Source organism: Myotis nattereri (assembly GCF_964212035.1).
Source record: "Myotis nattereri genome assembly, chromosome: 8".
NCBI classification, from domain to species: domain Eukaryota; kingdom Metazoa; phylum Chordata; class Mammalia; order Chiroptera; family Vespertilionidae; genus Myotis; species Myotis nattereri.
Window position 1 is genome coordinate 58,396,041 of NC_138083.1, and position 19,720 is coordinate 58,415,760.

The following is a 19,720-nucleotide window of genomic DNA, read 5'->3' on the forward strand; positions in this document are numbered from 1 at the left end:
AGGGGAATGAGAGGAAGAGCTCAAGACATAAGACACCCAAGGAAAAGACCACAGTAGGATAAGGAGGCTGGGAGCCCTAGAGACCAATTCATCTGATTCCCTTGTTAATAAACCCCTCATTTTCAACCATTTCAGGGCTTAGGGACATGCTGTAACTGATGTTAAGCCTGTGGCCATGTCAGGCAAGTGCTTTATGTGCATGCAAATCCCAGCTAAAAAGCTCCACAGAGAAGTGCAGGCATGGCAATCACCACAGAGGCAGCACTGCTGTGGGCCTGAGCATTCTGGAGATGGAAACTCGCCACAGAACATGAGCACGGGAGCATTTCCCCTTTGAGAGGTCAATGTATGAGAAGCCATTATCAGAAATCATTTGAGACTCAGCTCAGAGGATCTGGCATGTGGATAGTTCTGTGAATGTGGCCCTGGACCTGTGCTGCTCCCCCAACACCTTAACATCTCTGACTTTTTGAATGTGACACCTGTGCCTGTACAAGCCTCTCTACTCGGGCTACACAGTGAGTCTTAACACTGCCGATAGGTTCGTGGAAACTGCAACTTTAAGCGAAAGGATGTATAATGAAAACAATTTTATCATAGGCTAATTGATATAAACAAGAATTACATTTCTGCCCTAACCAGTTTGGCTCAGCGGATAGGGCGTCAGCCTTCAGACTCAAGGGTCCCAGGTTTGATTCCGGTCAAGGGCATGTACATTGGTTGTGGGCGATCCCTAGTAAGGTGTGTGCAGGAGGCAGCTGATCGATGTTTCTCTCTCATTGATGTTTCTAACTCTCTATCCCTCTCCCTTCCTCTCTGTAAAAAAATCAATAAAATATATTTTAAAAAAGAATTACATTTCTACAGCATATTTCTGTCACAAAAAAACACCAAATTTCTAAATAAAGACCTAAAACACATCTAATATTAAACACTGAAATAAATGTGAGCTATACACAGATTTAAGAATGATGAATAAAAACAAGTAAGATAATGCTTTTCCAACATGCTTATTCCAGTTCAGGGTTGTGGGCGACCTGATACTGTCTTGGCAGCTCAAGACACACGGCAGGAAGGTATCCTGGACAGGACACCATTCTGTCACAGGGCCACTCACACCCCCACACTCACTCAGACTGGGACACTTCAGACACACCAATTCATCTCACATGAATCTCTGAGATGTGGCAGGAAACTGGAGTACCCCGAGAAAACCTACACAGACATGAAAAACCTACAAACTCCACGGAGACAGTGGCCCCAGGCCAGGAATCCATTTTTCCCCTCCCTTAATGCTTTAAGGAAATGACGAGGAGCGAAACTTAGGGGAGTTACAGACTTTGGTGGAGAAATTAGTTTATGTGGCCAGAGGACATGTTCAACAGAAGCCAACTGACTCATCGGGAGAAACTGCCTCAGAACTCAGTGGTTACTGTGTCATTCCTACAGAAAAGATTGTCACTGCTGTCACAGTGCTTATTCAGAACTCTTCCTGTGGAGCACTTCAAACAGATTCAGTGAGGGTGCGTATTAAACACAATAGGGGGTGAACATTTATCATTCTATTCTTGCTCTCCATTAGAAGAAAAAAATATTCGCTACGGATAAGAAGGAAGTGAGGCATCCTCCTCAAAGGCTGAGCTAAATGTCCTGATCAAAGAAAAGAAATTAATCAAGGGGAACCACAGACCCTAGCATTTTAAGCTCCAGTACATTTTTCTCAAGAGCCACTGATTTGAAATAATTAAAAAGCCATAAAGATGTTTATATATCAATTTTATGATTTTACATAATTTGTATATACCTATATATCTATAGCTATATTTATTTTCTGATAATAATAGTCAGGAAAGGTGACCTAATTAGAGTTGTGAAATTAAATGGTCAGAATAGCATTAAGAGAAAAGAGAGGGGCTTTTAGGAAAGTTAATTGAGCCCCACAATATTTTTGCAAAAATATATATTTTCTCTGATTTTTGCTGTGACAATAAATTGTAAAGTAAATAATATGTTATCAAGCTATTTCACACTTTTATAAAATTTTCTCTCAAGGACAAATACTGTATGATCTCACATGTAGAACCTAAAAACAAGCAAACAAAAAAAACAACAATCCCAAACAATCCTCCCAAAAACCGAACTCAATGATACAGAGAACAGATTGATGGTTGCCAGAAGCTAGGTGTGGAGAGCTGTGCAAAATGGGTAAAGAGGTTCAAAAGATACAAATTTCCAGTTATCAAATGTCAGGTAATGTACAACCTGGTGACTATAGTTAATAATACCGTATTGTAAAAAATAAATAAAACACACAAAAAAGTATAAACGCTTGTTTCATTGATTGTTCTAAAAAAATGGTGCAGAGCTGCCAATAAAAATGTAAATATTCTTATATATAAACTTATTTTTATTTCATTTTAAAAATTATATCTTAAGAAAAAAAATTATATCTTAATCAAAACTTTTCTAACAAATGGATTTTGAACCTCTTTAATTAATTTATCATATTTATTTTTTATTGAATATATTTGACTTATAACACTGTGTATATTTAAGGTGTACAGCATGTTACTTTGATACATTTGTATATTGTAATATAGTTGCCAATATAGCAATATTTATCACATTGCATAATTATGGTATAATATTATTGTCTATGTTCATGATACTATACAGTAGATCTCTATGGCTTACTTACTATTCGTTACAAGTTTGAACCTTTAAACACCATCACTCTTATGCTCCCTTCCCATTACCTGGAAACCACAATATTACTCTCTGTTTTTAACAGTTTACTTTTTTAGAGTCCACATATAAGTGATATCATACAGTACTTGGCTTTCTATCTGACCTATCTCCCTTAGCATAATGTCCTCAAGGTCCATCCACGTTGTTTGCAAACTGGAGAATATCCTCCTTTCTCATGGCTGAATAATATTCCATTGTGTATTTACCACCACATCATTTTATCCACTGATGGGCAATTAGGTTGTTTCCATATCTTGGCTATTGTAAATAATGCTGCGATAAACATGTAAGTGCATATATCTCATCAAAATCCTGTTTTGCTTTGATATGTTTTCTTCATCTCCCTCCTCCTGCCACCCCCATGCCATGTATTTTTTGAAGACACTGAGTCACCTCCAGTACTACTTGTGAAGTTAGTGTCCTTATCTATGGGATTTACCTTTAAATGTAGCCAGTATCTGATTTCTATTGCCTGGGTGCTTCCTTTAAATCCTGTTTCCATCTACCCAGAAGTGGGATTGCTGGATAGACAGTAGACATATTTTTAATTTTTTGAGAACTTTTATATTGTATTCTCTAGTGGTTGGACCAATTTACATTCCACCAATGATCTATAAGAGTTAAACCTCATTTTAGTCAAATTCTCTTTACATATCTTTCCTAGTAGCAATTATCCTTTTGGTCAAGAACTTCTTCCACTCCTAGGCACTGTACCTGGCTAGGTCTCCTATGGATCTGCCTTTGCAGCTGGGGCAGCTCCCCAAACAATGGCCTGTGCAGGTATTGGCTCTTCTCCATTTTCTGGGCATAAATACTTTCTAGAACTCTCCTCAAGTATGAGTATATGATAGATTCACAAACAATTCTCACGATTTCACTCATTTTAGGCCTGCATTGTATGCTGCCCTTTCTAACATAAGTACAATATACTTGTAAGATATTTGAGGGAAAGAACTAGCCAATATGTTATGTTGTTTCTTAATCTCTGACTGCATCCTACAAACTGTACATAGAGTAGTGCTGGTCAAATGTGTGGCAGCATGTGAGGACTTTCTGTCTTCAACTTTCTCAGCCATTAGAAAGTATTTTAACTTCTACTCCTCTCATGCATCTACCCTTGCTGATGCTCATTCCCTACTGCAGAGGGACAAGGGGTAGAGAGGTGAAAAGCCATCACTAGGGCAAGAGAGGCAGAGAAAGTCTCCAGAAAACTGTGTTCTACAGGAAATCTGCAGTTTCAGGAACCTCTCTTCATAAAGGGATCATGATTTGGGGCCCGTGGACCTCTTAGAAGTCAATGGATGAGTCTTAGGGTCCAGAAATCCCCTCAACTTTCCAGCAAAGTTCTGTGTGATATATATTTTTCTGTGGAGGTTGTTCACAGTTTATAAAGTTTTAAAGAGTTCAGGACAAAATGAAAATGTAATCTCTACTTTTAAAAGAAGTCTTCAGAAAGTGGCATGAGGTAATAATGCTGCTCCCAGAGTCTTACCTTTTCCACGAAGTACAGGATGCCCTCATGGCCACGCTGGCCAGGGGGTTTCCAACTCAGCACCACGTAACTCTGGGTTGCCTCGGTGACAGAGAGGTCTGTGGGAGGTCCAGGAACAATACCCTCTGAAAAACAATAAGGAAAGTGAGGGGCACACACTCTGGGAAACCCAGGACACTCAGGCACAGATGTTTCTCTATCGTTGAAGGAAGACTTAGTTACTGCTTCGTAGGATAAAGAAGTACCTTGTTTCTAAAATTCCTCCTAAGACAGTCATTCCTAATTCAAAGCCACAGTTTTACTTTCTTTGCTGGACAATTTTAATTTCTTTATTAGTCCTAAAAAGCAGCTGTAATGACACAAGTTATCTTTTATATATTTACCAAAAGGAGTGGAATAATAGTTTTCTAATGCAATTGATTGATTGATTAGAGTTTTCTAATTCTTTAAATTACAATTTATATAATATATTCGTTTCAGTTGTACAACATATGGTTAGACATTTATATAGTTTACAAGGTGATCCCTCTTCCTAGAACCCACCTGGCACAATACAGAGTTACTACAGGACAGAGTGGGGCACAACTTCTATTAGCTTTTTTAAAATAGAATATCTTTTCAAGGATGTTTGAATAGCAAACAACATTGGAATATAGACAGCATATCCTCTAGGGCAGGGGTCGTCAAACTTATTAGTCAACAGAGCCAAATATCAACAGTACAACGATTGAAATTTCTTTTGAGAGCCAAATTTTTTAAACTTAAACTATATAGGGAGGTACATTGTTATTAACTTAATTAGGGTACTCCTAAGGCTTAGGAAGAGCCACACTCAAGGGGCCAAAGAGCCGCATGTGGCTCGCGAGCCGCAGTTTGCCGACGACTGCTCTAGGGCAAAGAGTTGACTGTTCTCTGACCAGGATAACAAAAGGTGATATAGTTCTCCAGAGAAAGTATGGTTAGGTTTGGTAGACGCCCCCTAATAAGATTGTGGTTTCCTTAGTGTAAGGCTTCTCAGTTGAGACACACAAATCTACTGTGTGTGCAGCATCCACCTCTGCTGCCCCACATAACCCTGTGGGATTGGTGGGGAGGGGCAAGGGAAACTAATGAGAATATGAAGCTCATGCTGTCTGCAGTGCTGTGAGGAGAAGAGTCCCAGGAGTCTCATGTCTCTTGCCAGTATCTGTGAAACTAATAGGAAACATTAGCTCAAAAGTAGGGTAAACTTTTAGACCCTCCGTGGTTCCTGACATCAATGTGATCCCTAAATGTGAAACAACTACAATACTGAGCAAAATATATGAAATGACTGTTTACAGACATCAGATATTAGTCAGCATAGGACAGTGATGGCGAACCTTTTGAGCTCGGCATGTCAGCATTTTGAAAAATCCTAACTTAACTCTGGTGCCGTGTCACATATAGAAATTTTTTGATATTTGCAACCATAGTTAAACAAAGACTTATATTTTTGATATTTATTTTATATATTTAAATGCCATTTAACAAAGAAAAATCAACCAAAAAAATGAGTTTGCGTGTCACCTCTGACATGCGTGTCATAGGTTCGCCATCACTGGCATAGGACAATGATTCCCTATAGATAGGAAACAATTTGGTGAGTCCTGCTATAGTCCTAGCTTGCTGTGTGGAGAGTTTCAAGGCAGCAGCTCACGAAGAGGAGCCCAGGTAGAGCCTGGCAGTCTCCCCGAGTGGAGGAGAAGCTGGACTTCTCAGGAGAGTAAGGCATCCACAGAAAGAATCATAGGGATGAACACTGGAGGAAAGGGCTGCCCAGAGAGCAGGCTTCAGAGATCTGCAGAGGGTCCCTCTAGAGTGCTCACATGAGTGCTGATCAGCACATACATGTGAGGAATCCACCTGAAATGGGGAAAACCCACACAAAAGAATTGAAGGGAACAATCTTCAAAGCTCACGTTGGGCCTGAGAGAATTCATGTTCCCACCAGCCGGAATGGAAATCTAATTCATGGGGCATCCGGAACAGTACTCAGGAGGGCATTTCCTCTGTAGTGAGGCCAAATTACTAGACTAAAGGCTTCTCTGATTACACTCAACAAAAGCAAGCCTTGAAAGGATTATTTCCCCAGAACAAAGCTTAAGAGTATTTATAAAAATACAAAAATATCCATCACCAAACACTGTAAATTCAAAATGTCTGGCATCTCATTAAAAAAAATCAAGTATGCAAGAAAATACAAACCATAATGAGGACAAAAAAAATCAATCAATAAAAACAAAACCAGATAATGTCACAGATGATAGAATTAGTAGACAAGGACATAAAGAAGTTATGTCCAAGAAGATAAAGATTGAACATGTTAATTAAAACAATGAAAAATATTAAAATGATACACAAATTCAAAGATTTATAAAGAAAAAAACACCACTGGCTGGAATTCACAGCAGGTCAAACAGCAATGAAGAAAAGGATGCCCAGCCGCTGTGGCCCAGTGGTTGAGTGTCAACCTATGAACCAGGAGAACACAGTTCGATTCAGGTCAGGGCACATGCCCAGGTTGCGGGCTCGATCCCCAGTGGGGGGCATATAGGAGGCAGCCAATCAATGATTCTCTCTCATCATTGATGTTTCTACCTTTCTCTCCTTCTTCCTTCCTCTCTGAAATCAATAAAAATATATTTTTTAAAAACTGTCCATCAGAATCATACACACAGTGAAGACATATTTTAAAATGAAGATGAAATAGAGACTCAACAAAGAAAAAATAAAATAAGTCATAACCATGAAGCCAGCACTACAAAAAATATTAAATGAAATGTCTTAGGTAGAAAGTAATATCAGATGGAAATTGAGATCTATACAAAGAAATGAGCAACAGAAATGGTAAAAATGAGTGAACATCGAAAATTTTTTCTTACTTTTTAAGTCTTTTTGAAAGATAAGCTATGATTTGAACAAAAATAATAACATTGTACTATATGGTTTAAAATAAATACACAAATAAAATATATGATAACAATAGCACCATGGTTCAGAGGGGAAATGAAATAATACCATTGAAAGTTCTTATACTACTTGTGAAGTAATATAATATTACCTGAAGATAGGTTGTGACACAATGTATTATATAAATTCCAAACTACTATAAAGTAAAACAAAGAATTATAGCTAATAAGATAACACAGAAAACAAAATAATAAAAAATACTTAATACAAAAAGAAAGTAGAAAAAGATGAAAAGAAAAACAAACAGATGGAATAGACAGAAAACAAATAGCAAGATGGTAGGTTTAAGTCAAATCATATCAATAATCACACAAAATGTAAATGGCTCAAACACCCCAATGAAAAGGCAAAGATTACCAGATTGCATAGATCTAGCTTTTTTATACTGCCTACAAGAAACATGATTTAAATATAAACACACACATAAGTTAAAAGTAAAAGGATGAAAATCAGATGCCATGCTAAAACTAATCAATATAAACTTGAAAGGTTATATTAATACCAGGCAAAGTAGATTTCCAAGAAGGAAAAAACACATTACTATGGATAAAGGGACTTACTTCATAATAATAAAGTGGTCAATTCATAAGAGAATATAACAATAAAAATGTTTATGCATCTCATAACAGCATCAAAACACATGAAGCAAACCTTGTAGAATTAAAACAAGAAACTGATAAACATATCATTTAATCAGAGGTTTCATCACTAGCAATAATTGATAGAACAGTAGATAGAAATCCATCTATAATAATAAAAGCATAATATGCTAATTAGACCAGGCATCCTTCTGGATGATCTTCTGGATGAAGCCAGGGCTGGGAGGAAAGCCCAGTCCCAGAGGGAAGCCCGGGTCCTGGGTGCTAGGGGGAAGCCAATGCTGGTAGCCGAGGGAAGGAAGGCCTACTCTTGCACGGATTTCATGCATTGGCCTCTAGTTAAGGATATAAAAGACAATTGGAATCCCAGCAGATTTTTGTAGAAATTTATAAGCTGGTTTTAAATTTTACATAAAAAATGCAAATACTTAGAATAGCCAAATAAACCTTGGGGGGTGGGGGGAGATTAGAGTTTATACTATCTGATTTCAAAACTATGAAACTTAAAAAATAAAAACACCCATAAGGCTTCTATAGCTACATAAAAGAGAAAATAAAATTTATCAATAGAGATTGCAGAAATAGATCCACAAACATGCAATCAAATTCCACGTTACTTGGGAAATGCAAATTGAAACCACTATGCACCCACACTACGAAGTACCACTATACACTACTAGAATGTCTAAAGTTTAAAAGACTGCATGCCAAGTACTGGTGACAATGTGGAGCAACTGGGGAACTCCCATAGAGAAACTACTGATGGGAATGTAAAATGGTACAACTATTTTGGAAAACAGTTAGCAGTTTCTTAAAAATTAAACATAAACCTACCATATGACCTATCCATTCTACTCATCGGTATTTATCCAAGAGAAGTGAAAGCATACGTCACACAAACACTTCACAAAGCTTTCATAGAAACTTTCAATGGTGAATGGATAAACTGAAATGAATTGATACAAACATCAACATGAATAAAACTAAAAATAATTATGCTGAGTAAAAGAAACCAGACAAAAATGAGTATGATTCCATTTATCTAAAATAGTGGGCAATGCAAATTATAGTGACAGAAAGCAAATCACTGATGGCCTGGAGATGGGGAAGAAATAAAAGGGAGGTATTACAAAGGGATGTGAGGAAATTTTAGGGGTGATGGATATGTTCATTATTCGGATCACAGGTTTCACACGTGAACACATCTGTAAATATTGTCAAATTGTACATTTTACAAGCATGTGGTTTAGTGTATGTCAATTATATCTCAATAAAATGTTTTAGGAAAAGTGTTTCTCTGACAATATAAGTTATTTTATGATATCCAAATGTTCCAGAATGTTCTTTCCAAAACATCTTAATATGCAGTGTACCATCCACTACAGCTAACCAGCAAAGCAAAACACTGGCAATAGTATTTGAGGAAAATGTAGCTTTTACCTCTAGGTTCCTCTTCAGTGACAATGATCTGTCCAGTCCAGGGTGCTGAAGGGTGACCTGAACAGAGATAAAAATAAAAACCGCAAACATTCACAACAGCAGTTTCAACTGCACTTATAAACCGATTAACTGGCCAGGTTAGTCACAAATGGGTTTGTTACTAGTTGACTTATGTATTGTTCTAAAGAACCTTACTGAGCATGTATACGGTATTGTGTCCTTGAAGAATTCACAATCTGCTGGAGCTTGGAACCCGCCTGAACTGAGTCGCCATTTCTAGAATTGTATTTACACAAGGGAGGTAAATAACCTGTGTTCAATTACTGTTCCATATAGATCTCTTGAAACATGTGGGCTCTCTCATACCTTCTTAAGGGAGAAACCTTTCTGGAACAATTGCAAGCCCAGTAGCTATTTATCTGTCATAACAAAGATGAAAGAGGAATGGAGCGCTGATGGTGCAGTAAAGCTCAACAAAAGCGATTTCTTGCCATTGCATTCAAAAACTGTTGTCTACAAAGGAAACCAGTTTAGATCTTAAGTGTGGGAAATGGATGAGATGAGGAGTATAAACTTAAAAAGGAAATTCATGTCTGTGATCCCACAGGCACCAGAAAGAGAAAATTATTCAACTCCTGCTCTAATCAAAGGACTTTTGACCAGATTTTGTGCAAAAACAGAAAGGTAATAAACAGTATAACTTATTTTCAGCTCAAAAAAATCTTATTTTTATTGGAATTTATAGAAAAAGAGTAAATGAATATATGAGATGGAATTAGGAAAAAGAGATGGAAGCTGGATGTTAGGTGAAAAGTGATCAGAGAGCTGTCAAGTAGTGTGATTAGAAAAAGTCTCCAGAGAAAAAGTAGCATTATTTTACTTAGATTTTTATGATGCTACTACATGTACTTAAGGTAAAAGAAAAAAAAAAAGTAACACTGCAGCCCTAGTCAGTTTGGCTCAGTGAATACAGCATCAGCCTGTGGACTGAAGGGTCCCAGGTTTGATTCCCGGTCAAGGGCACTAACCTTAGTTGCAGGTTCCTGGGCCCTGATTGGGGTGCGTGCAGGAGGCAACCAATTGATGTGTCTCTCTCACATCAATGTTTCTCTCTGTCTCTCCCTCTCCCTTCCACTTTCTCTAAAATCAATGGAAAAATATCCTTGGGTGAAAATTAACAACAACAACAACAACAATACTGCAAATAAACCACAGACCAGTAGTCCTCATCTAAGGTGACTTTGCTCCCCAGAGACATTTGGTAATGTCTGGAGATAATTTTGTCACAAGGGGCGGAGGGGGTGGGGGAGTGCTATTGGCCTGTAGTAAGTAGAGGCCAGGGAAGCTGCTAACATCCTATAATGTACAGTGTAGACTCCCCATAACATAGAATTATCTGGCCTAAAATATCAACAGGACCAAGGTTGAAAAATCTGGTATAGAGTGAAATGTTAATTTACAACAATTATTCTAATGCCAGTTTATGGTTCCTTTTATTGAGGGTGCCATATGGGTTCCCATGAAACAAATGCAGGGCATAATTCATGTACCGTAGTTTTGACGTCGATACTTGGAGGCTAACTGGATGAACGGATTATTTTTGACTGTCTATAAGGAAACTCAAGTATAGATCAGATATAATGTTGTTTTTCCTTTAATATAAAGAAACTCATTGTATTGAGATATTAATAGTGAATAGATGAGTCAAAAAACAAATACTTTTTTGTTCTCATGCTCCTCAGTCCTCCTCCCCACCTTAAGGATTTTCTGATCAATAAAGGATTTCTTATTCTCTGTGCCCTCTAGTGGAAGGGGGAGGAATAACTTTGCAATGAGATCTGTAGTTCTATTAAAAAAAATTTTTTAAAGGTTCAGGAAGACCCTAGAAAATGAAAAATGCTTACTTTTAAGTCTTGCTTTCTCAGCTGGGTCCAGAGCAGCTGCAGGCTCAGAAACACGAGATGGTAGACCTATTCCAGATTTATTCACAGCCCGTACTCGGAATATATAAGAACGACCTTCTAACAATCCAGTGACTGGGAAGCGAGCAAACTTCACAGGTGTGTCATTGCATTGAGACCAGCTATCTGTGCCCACCTCACATCTAAGGAAAAAAGAGCGATCCATAAGAATGTTAAGAGAAGTATGGCTAAATTCATAGTTTCAACGCTGCAAACCTACCCAGTTGCTTCAGATTTTTCTACAAAATATCCAGCTCCAGCGCGGTTCAATAGTTATTTAATTGAACTCAATTCCACTCAACTGTAATGTATCTTCTCTAACAAGGAAAAGAAGCTCAGCTCCTTCTTGACACAGACATGTCCTTTGACCACACTAAAAATATGCAGCTGCCCTAACCAGTTTGGCTCAGTAGATAGAGCGTCGGCCTGTGGACTGAAGGGTCCCAGGTTCGATTCCGGTCAAGAGCATGTACCTTGGTTGCAGGCACATCCCCAGTAGGGGGTGTGCAGGAGGCAGCTGATGGATGTTTCTCTCCCATCGATGTTTCTAGCTCTCTATCCCTCTCCCTTCCTCTCTGTAAACAATCAATAAAAATATATTTAAAAAAATATATATGCAGCTAAGGGCCTTGGGTGTTAAGTAGAGGAGATATGATCTGGGATGGGGCTGGTGGGGAGAAGCAGGCTGGTATGTACAGTCTCTACATTGAATAGACTAAGGGGAGGATTGGTCAAACATCTGCCTGGCTGATGTCTTCAGTTCCACCATTAGCGACTTCTTTAGGCATTTTTGTTTAAATTATGGAACTATTGCTGAGAAAGTTAGCACCTTAAAAGATCCTTATCTGTACTGTAGTTTGGAGAGAGCTCACTTGAAGGCCACTGCCTGCTGTGCAGGTGGGAGGGCGAGGAGGGTACAGTAATTGTTTCTTAGCAGATGAGATTCATGAGATGCAGTGAAATTCCCAGGCCTGGATTTAAACACTTGAAACCTCAGATTTTTAACTGGGTGCTTTCAACAGTTGATGCCTGGGGACAGAGTGGCTACACCCCAGGAGACAAAGATGTGAGTTCTATCATGTTATAGCCTGATCCACAGGGCTTTAGAGGCTCAACATGTAATTGGAGTAACTCATCATTTTTCATGAGTAGAGTACTGGACTTTTCATTTATATCATTTCCCCAGCACAGCTTTATGTCCAACATGTATAATTCCCAAATGATTCTCATGGGGAGGGGAGTGGTTCCAATGGCAATGCAAAGGTGATTGTAGCAGGGGATTTACCTTTATTTCCTTACCATCACCCTTCCTCTTGGAGATAAATATTTTCCTCAACTTTATGTAAAGTGTTAGCAAATATAGCTTCACTCCTTGCCTTACATCCACTTTTCCCCTAAATCTTCCTTTGTAGAAATTATGGAGCTGTTATAAATGAATGTGTGAGGCTAGGACAATTCTCCAAACTGCCCCTGCCCCCTACCCTCTCTCTGTAGATTCTGTTGTGGTGACCCAATGATCTTACAACATGCTTCCTAACCCTCCTGTGGGCAGGACAAAAGCGGAGAGCCGCTGCTCTGGAGCTGTCTACAGCATGGTGGAGCAGAAAGAACACACACAGCCGGGCTGCTCTCTGAGTTCTAGTTCTGCTAGAATTACACTATGTGACTGTGTTTCCTCATTAGCATGTGGCCTTCGGTCAGCTACTCATTTCCTAATCATAGTAAGAGTACATACCTACCTTTCAAAGGATGGTTATGGGGTAGTGGTCAATATATGAGAAGGGCTTAGAACAGTGCCATTCACATGGCAAATGATGAATAAATATTACTCATAGTATTGTTATTTTTTTATTTTGACTAAGGCAAGAGAAAAACAAAATGTACTTATTGTCTCTGGTTTTTCAATGATCAAAGTTTGAAAATCCCTTAGAAATTTGCCAAAGATAATAAGGCAGAAATTGTAAGGATGCAAAAGAATCTGTCTAAAACTTCACTGTTCTTCGTTACCAAAAAATAAAAAATGTAGAAGCATTTAGTATACAATTAAATAGTATATAATTTATTATAAAGTTTTCTCTGGATGGTATTGAGATATATATATATATATATATATATATATATATATATATATATATATTTACTGCTATAAATATCAGGCTTAATATACCTTGGTACAACTTCGTTGTATCATAGTAGCTAAATTATCTGTTCCTAATAGTTTTTACAACCAAATTTTATTACTCAAAAAATGGAAAGAGAATTAGAGCAACTATTTGAATAGGAACTAAGTCAGACAATAATTTATTTAGGTTGATAATATAAAATTTTTATCTTTGTTGTCTAAAGTTAGTGTATAAGTAATATGTAAGACCCAATTACCATAAATCAAAGTCTCTAAGTTTTAGAGAATGTAAAAAGTAAGCACTTGTAGATAGAACATAATTTAATACTACTGATATTTGTGATTTCTTTTTCTAATTTGAAATCACTTCCTGAGATTTAAATAAAATTTTGTTAGTATTCATAAAGTATTATTATTCATGTAATATTCTTAAATTGTCGACATACTAGGATTATGGACATTAAATATATTAAATACCACTTATTTCACTTCTAAAGTGACCTCTATTAGGTCTATGAATTTATAGTTTTCTTGCCAAATTAGTGACTTGTGCTGGTCATCAAATTCAAAGGTTATCTTTGGAATTTAGGTATATACCTATCTATAGTTATATCTATATCAGTCTACATCATCTATACATACACATATATATATGTATATACACATTTACATGTGTATATACATATATATAAATGTATTTATATGAGAGAGAGAGCAAGAGCGAGAGAGAGAGAGAGAGAGAGAGAGAGAGAGAGAGAGAGAAAAAGGGAGATAGGGAGAGGGAGAAGGAGTGAGAGGAGACCAGAAAAGAAAATATTTCACCTAGAAATGGTGGGAGAAATCAAGCATGCATCTCTATGGCCAAATCACTCTAACTAAAGTTAGACTAAGTACTAACTTATCAATAAAATATCCCAGAATAGGACTCCCTCCATCCACAGCTGGCTGTTTCCAGGTGACGATGATATAATCTTTGTTGGCATCCACGCACACCACATCCAAGGGAGAGGCTGGGGCTCCTTCAATCTCTGCATCACCATCTGTGGAGACACAGAAGGATCCCATTAGCCCTCTTAGATGTGCTCTGAAGCCCTCAGACTGGGTTCTTAGTGCACACATTTCAGTGGCTACATCTTTGACCCCAGTAGAGCAAGCTTCAGGCTTTTAATTCGCTTACCAACATAACAATGTGTGCTTTTCACCATCAGTACAAAGAACATTATGTTAGAAAGGGCTCTAAAAAGGACCCATGCCCTTTGCCTCATGGACCCTGACTGTCCAAATGTTCTAAAAGAAAATAAATATGTAGATGTCGAGGATTGCTATCAGAAAAGTCAAATGTAAGTTGTGCCAGAAAGTCTGTTCTTAAGATATTTATTGTGTAATGTTACTCAGAAACTATGAATGGCTCCAAAGAGGAACAAATAGCCCCCTCTGTTACCTTCTGGATGCATCCACGAGAGAATAAGAACCATGAAGCTTTGCCCATTCCTGTGCTGGGCACTACTGTTTTGGAAAAGAAAGGAAAACATTCATTTCAATCAAATGTTTGTTCCGAACTGAAGATATTTGCGAAAGGAACTCTGATGCAATACCCACATCTGAGTTTGGCTTATCTGAGTTTAGTAAAAGTCCAGGATTATACAAGCAACAGAGGACAGTGACTATTTATGAAATGGGATCCTCTGACAGCGGGGTCCTCTCAGCAGCGTCTTCAAGCACAGCTAAGTTGGTGAATCAGGGATGTTTTTAGGAGGAGAGGAAGAATAATAAAAATAATCAGTAGCCTTTTAAATGAGAACAATTAAGACAGGAGGCAAAGTCCCTAAGGGAAGGAATCCACGTTTGACACTTTCTTCTGACATCTGGTCAACCCTTTCATAATTGGAGTTAGTCTGAAAGGAGGCTGAGCCATGCAGGAGCCACTTACCCAAGGGAAAACACTCTTGTTGACTGAATAAACACTTTGTTTTTCTATCTGCTACACTTGTGAAGTCTTCTGAGTTACTAAAACATTTGATATCAGGGCAGAAATATTTGTCTACTTCTGAATTTAATAGGTGCACATTACCTGTGAATAGTTCAAGTCACTTCGATTTTGAACATTCTATTTCCTGCCCCATGAGATCTGCAGGAAAGTGTCTCTGGGGAAATGTCTCCTGCTATAGGAAAACTAATCGGTGCCTGAAACCTAATGCAGAATGCCTACATGCCACACAACAGGGAGTGATTTCGTCTCTGAAATCAATAAAAATATATTTTTTTAAAAAAATTAAGCTCTGTCTGGTTTGGCTAGTGGATAGAGCATTGGCCTGCGAACTGAAGGGTCCCAGATTCAATTCCAGTCAATTGCAGGCTCACCCCCAGTTGGGCATGCAGGAGGTGGCCAATCAATGAGTATCTCATCATTGATGCTTCTATTTCTCTTTCCCTTTCCCTTCCTCTCTGAAATCAATAAAAATATATTTTTAAAAATACATTAAAAGAAATTTAGTTCACTGAATATCCATTGTATTTAACAGTCGGCGCTTAGGGAGTCATTTTTCAGCACTTTTATAAAATTGCTTATAAGATGTGGGCTTGAGGATCTTTCAAAAACAGCTTCTCTTTAGCAGCTGCTGGAAGCCAAATCCAAATACTGTGTTATGTTACTTCACACTTGTGCTCTTGGCTCCTAGCAGCTGCTATGGACTATCTGGCTCACAGCCCCATCAGTCAATGTGAATCCTTTCCTTAGTCTCTGCCCTGCCTTCTCCCAACCCTCCAAATAGCCAAACTTTTTGTAGGTTTGATTAATTAGGTCAAAGACTATCCTGCTACTCTTTATCTTTTGACATCTGACATAGGCTATTAAAAACTTTTTCCAAAATGTAAATAATTCTAATGTTTATATATATAAAAGTACTGCATGCTTGTTAAATATATGATAGTCAAAAAATACATGAAAATATCTTTTAAATGCCATAATTCAGAGATTACTGCTACTAACGGCCTATATTTTTCTAGATTCTTTTCCCTATATTTATAACTCAAAAGTAACTGTTTTTAAAATAAAATGGAATGGTACTATATACTAGTAATTTCATGTAAACTGATTTTTTTAGATATATTACCATTCTATCTAATAATAGACTAACATGGTAATTGACCATACCTTCGCTATGCCTCCCATTGACTAATCAGCAAGATATGCAAATTAACCGCCAACAAAGATGGCAGTTAATTTGCATATACCAGCTGGGAGCGTAGCAAGCCAGGCGGCCGAAAACAAGCCGGGAAGCGGAGGCAGGAGTGAAACAAGCCGGGCGGCGGAGGGAGGCGGGGGCAAAACAAGCTGGGCGGCAAAGACGGGAGCAAAGCCTGCCTCAGCGGGTTTTGCTCCCTTCTCTGCTTCGCTCCAGCCGTAGGAAGCCCTATTCTTGCAGGAATCTTCCTGTAACAGGCCTCTAGTATATATATAAGTATACATCATTAGTTTTCATGTAAGCATACAACTTGTTTTTCAACTTTGTCCACTCAAGTTCCTAGAATTATTGAAAATGTGCCTACAATGCATAGTGACAAAACACACTGAGAAAAGTCAAGCAGATTTACACTCACTACAATAGGAATTGGTCCCTCCATTCCTTTATCCCAGCCCTAACTGGTTTGGCTCAGTGGATAGAGCATCAGCCTGCGGATGCAAGGATCCCAGGTTCGATTCCGGTCAAGGGCATGTACCTTAGTTGTGGGTACATCCCCAGTAGGGGTTGTGCAAGAGGCAGCTGATCGATGTTTCTAACTCTATCTCTCCCCCTCCTCTCTGTAAAAAAATCAAAATATATTTAAAAAAATAAAAATTAATAAAAAAATATTTTCATTCTCTTCAATATGATAGATTAGCACATTGTATCATTTTAATTACTTTGATTGCTAATGATAACTTTTTTACATACTTATTTGCCATTTGTAATTTTTTTTTCATGACATTTCTATCCCATCCTTTATCATATTATCAACTCTTCCCTCCATCCTCTCTCTATAGGGAATGGTGAGGAAAGAACACAGGGGTGGGCAAAAGTAGGTTTATAGTTTTAGTATGGAAAATAATACAATAATTGAAAAATAATAATACAAGAATAAACTGTTTTGTGTATTCACAACTATAAACCTATATTTGCCCACCCCACATATAAGAGTCTAGAAAGCTATGTAACAAAATTATAACACTGGATATCTCTAAATGGTAAACTAATGATAGGCTTTTCTCTTTTTTCTTATTTATATTATCTCTTTTCTTCCCCACGAAGAACACGTATTATCTATGGAATAAAATCCTGTCCAAATGAGCACAGCTTTGGAATGTCTTTGTGCAGTGTATAAAGCACCATATGTCTTTGGAAATGACATATGGTGCTTTATACACTGCACGTTATAGTTTGGAAGCTATTTTTTAAGCAGCAAAAATACCAGAGCTCTAGCATTGAAATGGCCTCATGCAGCTTAATGGATGCAAAGTTTAAAAAGCACACACATAAAATGTCATTTAAATATTTCTTAAAGAGTTAAATATAAATTTAACACATGACACAGCAATTCCACTTACAGGTATCTATCTACCCAAGAGAAATTAAGACCGAGGTCCATGAATATGAACACAAATGTTCATTGCAGTCTTATTCATAATAGCCAGAGTAGAAACAATCTATCAGCTGGTGAATGGATAGACAAAATGAGACATATCCATACAGTGCAATACTAGTCAGCAATAAAAAGGAACAAACTACTAACATAATGAACCTCAAAATATATGCTCAAGAAAAGAAGATAGATGTAAAAGATCATATATACAGAAATGTCCAGAAAAGATGAATCTATTGAGACAGAAAGCAGATTAGAGGTTGCCTAGGAGCCAGACTGGGGATAAGTGGAGAATGGGCATAAGAAATCTCCTTGGTGTCATAGAAATGCTCTAAAGCTGGATTGTGGATGATAGTTACACAACTCCATACATATTCTAAAAAGCACTGTCCACTTAACATGGTTGAATCTTATAGATGTAAATTATACCTCAAAAAAGATTTTAAAAAAAGAATCTAAAATACATAATTTATTCAGGAATTGCTGAAATTGTCTTTCCAATTTTGTCTTTCCTATTTACCTTTTCAATTCTCTCATATCACTATCTGACAAATTTTAGAATCTTTCCATTTCTTTATTTTATGAATTTGAAAACTGGCTTAAGTATAAATTTCTAATTTAAATCCCCCCCCCCCAGCCCCATCTATAGTTAGTTATCTGAAGTTTGGCCTAAATGTGACAGAGAGCTACAGTTCTGAGCGTGGGCACTGAAAAATGTTGGGGTACTCTAGACTATGTCAGAGTGCCCAGAAGGAGTCCAGGAGAAATCACCAAGGCATAACTAAGTATTTTGGGGTCATCAGGGATATTCTCTGGTTCAGGTAAGATAACTGAGAACAAAAGCAAAGACTGCTTATTCAGTCCTCATTTAGTCAGGTTTATCCAGATGGTTTGGTTAAAGAAACTTACTTGCTGATAAATTCCCATGTGTCTGTTTTCATTGCAATTTACCCAGAAGGCTAGCTTCTTTCTTCCCTGTGGCAATAATGACTTTTCCCATAATGCTTTCATGTAGGAGAAAAATCTAACACATTTTTCCGTTGGTATAGATATTCGTGTATCTTTGTCAGTTGCTGGTCAGTGGCTAAATTCAATGAACATTGATTGCTGTTGAATACTGGTGTGGTATAAACTGCTAACTGTTCTCAGTATCCACTCTTCCTGCCTCCTTTTAGTACTTAAACTACTGAGCTTTAGCAGGGAACACATTGCCCTAGCTTCCCTTACTGTGAGATGTGTGCATGTGGCTAAGTGTTCACATGCAGAAGTGCTGTGTGCATCTCTGCTCTCCTCCTCCGCTTCCTTCCTCTCCTCTTCCCATAGACTGGAATGGGATCATGGGACAGCATCATAGTGGGTAGTGGAACAACATAGATGGGATCTAAGACTCTGAAAAACAAGACTGAAGATAACTATCTGGACCATTCCCATGGTAAGTCTAAAAAAATTAGCAAGTCAACCTGTATTGTTTATATTTTTATTTTCTGAACATATATTTTGACATCTTATACACCTTTCTGGCTGGAGCTAGCCAATTCTTGGAGATAAAAGAGGGTTCAGCCTGGAGCATGTCTTTGATATGTAAACTAATTCATCCAGAGCCGGGCCTTTTTTGTCTGGCCCATGCACCCTAGGGGGAAATATTCCTCTGCCTTAATCATCCCAGGGCCAGGTACTACGTAACTAGGTACCATCCCTAAATTATTCACACAACTCAATCCTAAACTGCTTTGTTCTGTCTTGCCTT

At 37.8% G+C, this 19,720-nt stretch overlaps 1 protein-coding gene across 1 annotated transcript in view; it reads right to left on the reverse strand.

Moving 5' to 3' along the window:
- MYOM1 (myomesin 1) overlaps positions 1-19,720 on the reverse strand; it is a 110,959-nt gene that overhangs the window by 55,240 nt on the left and 35,999 nt on the right. Inside the window, exons 10-13 of the mRNA XM_081096938.1 lie at positions 14,252-14,393; positions 11,175-11,374; positions 9,271-9,327; positions 4,241-4,365 (exon numbers count right to left, since the gene is read on the reverse strand). Coding sequence (XP_080953064.1) covers positions 4,241-4,365; positions 9,271-9,327; positions 11,175-11,374; positions 14,252-14,393 — 524 coding nt within the window. The remainder of the gene's footprint in view (positions 1-4,240; positions 4,366-9,270; positions 9,328-11,174; positions 11,375-14,251; positions 14,394-19,720) is intronic.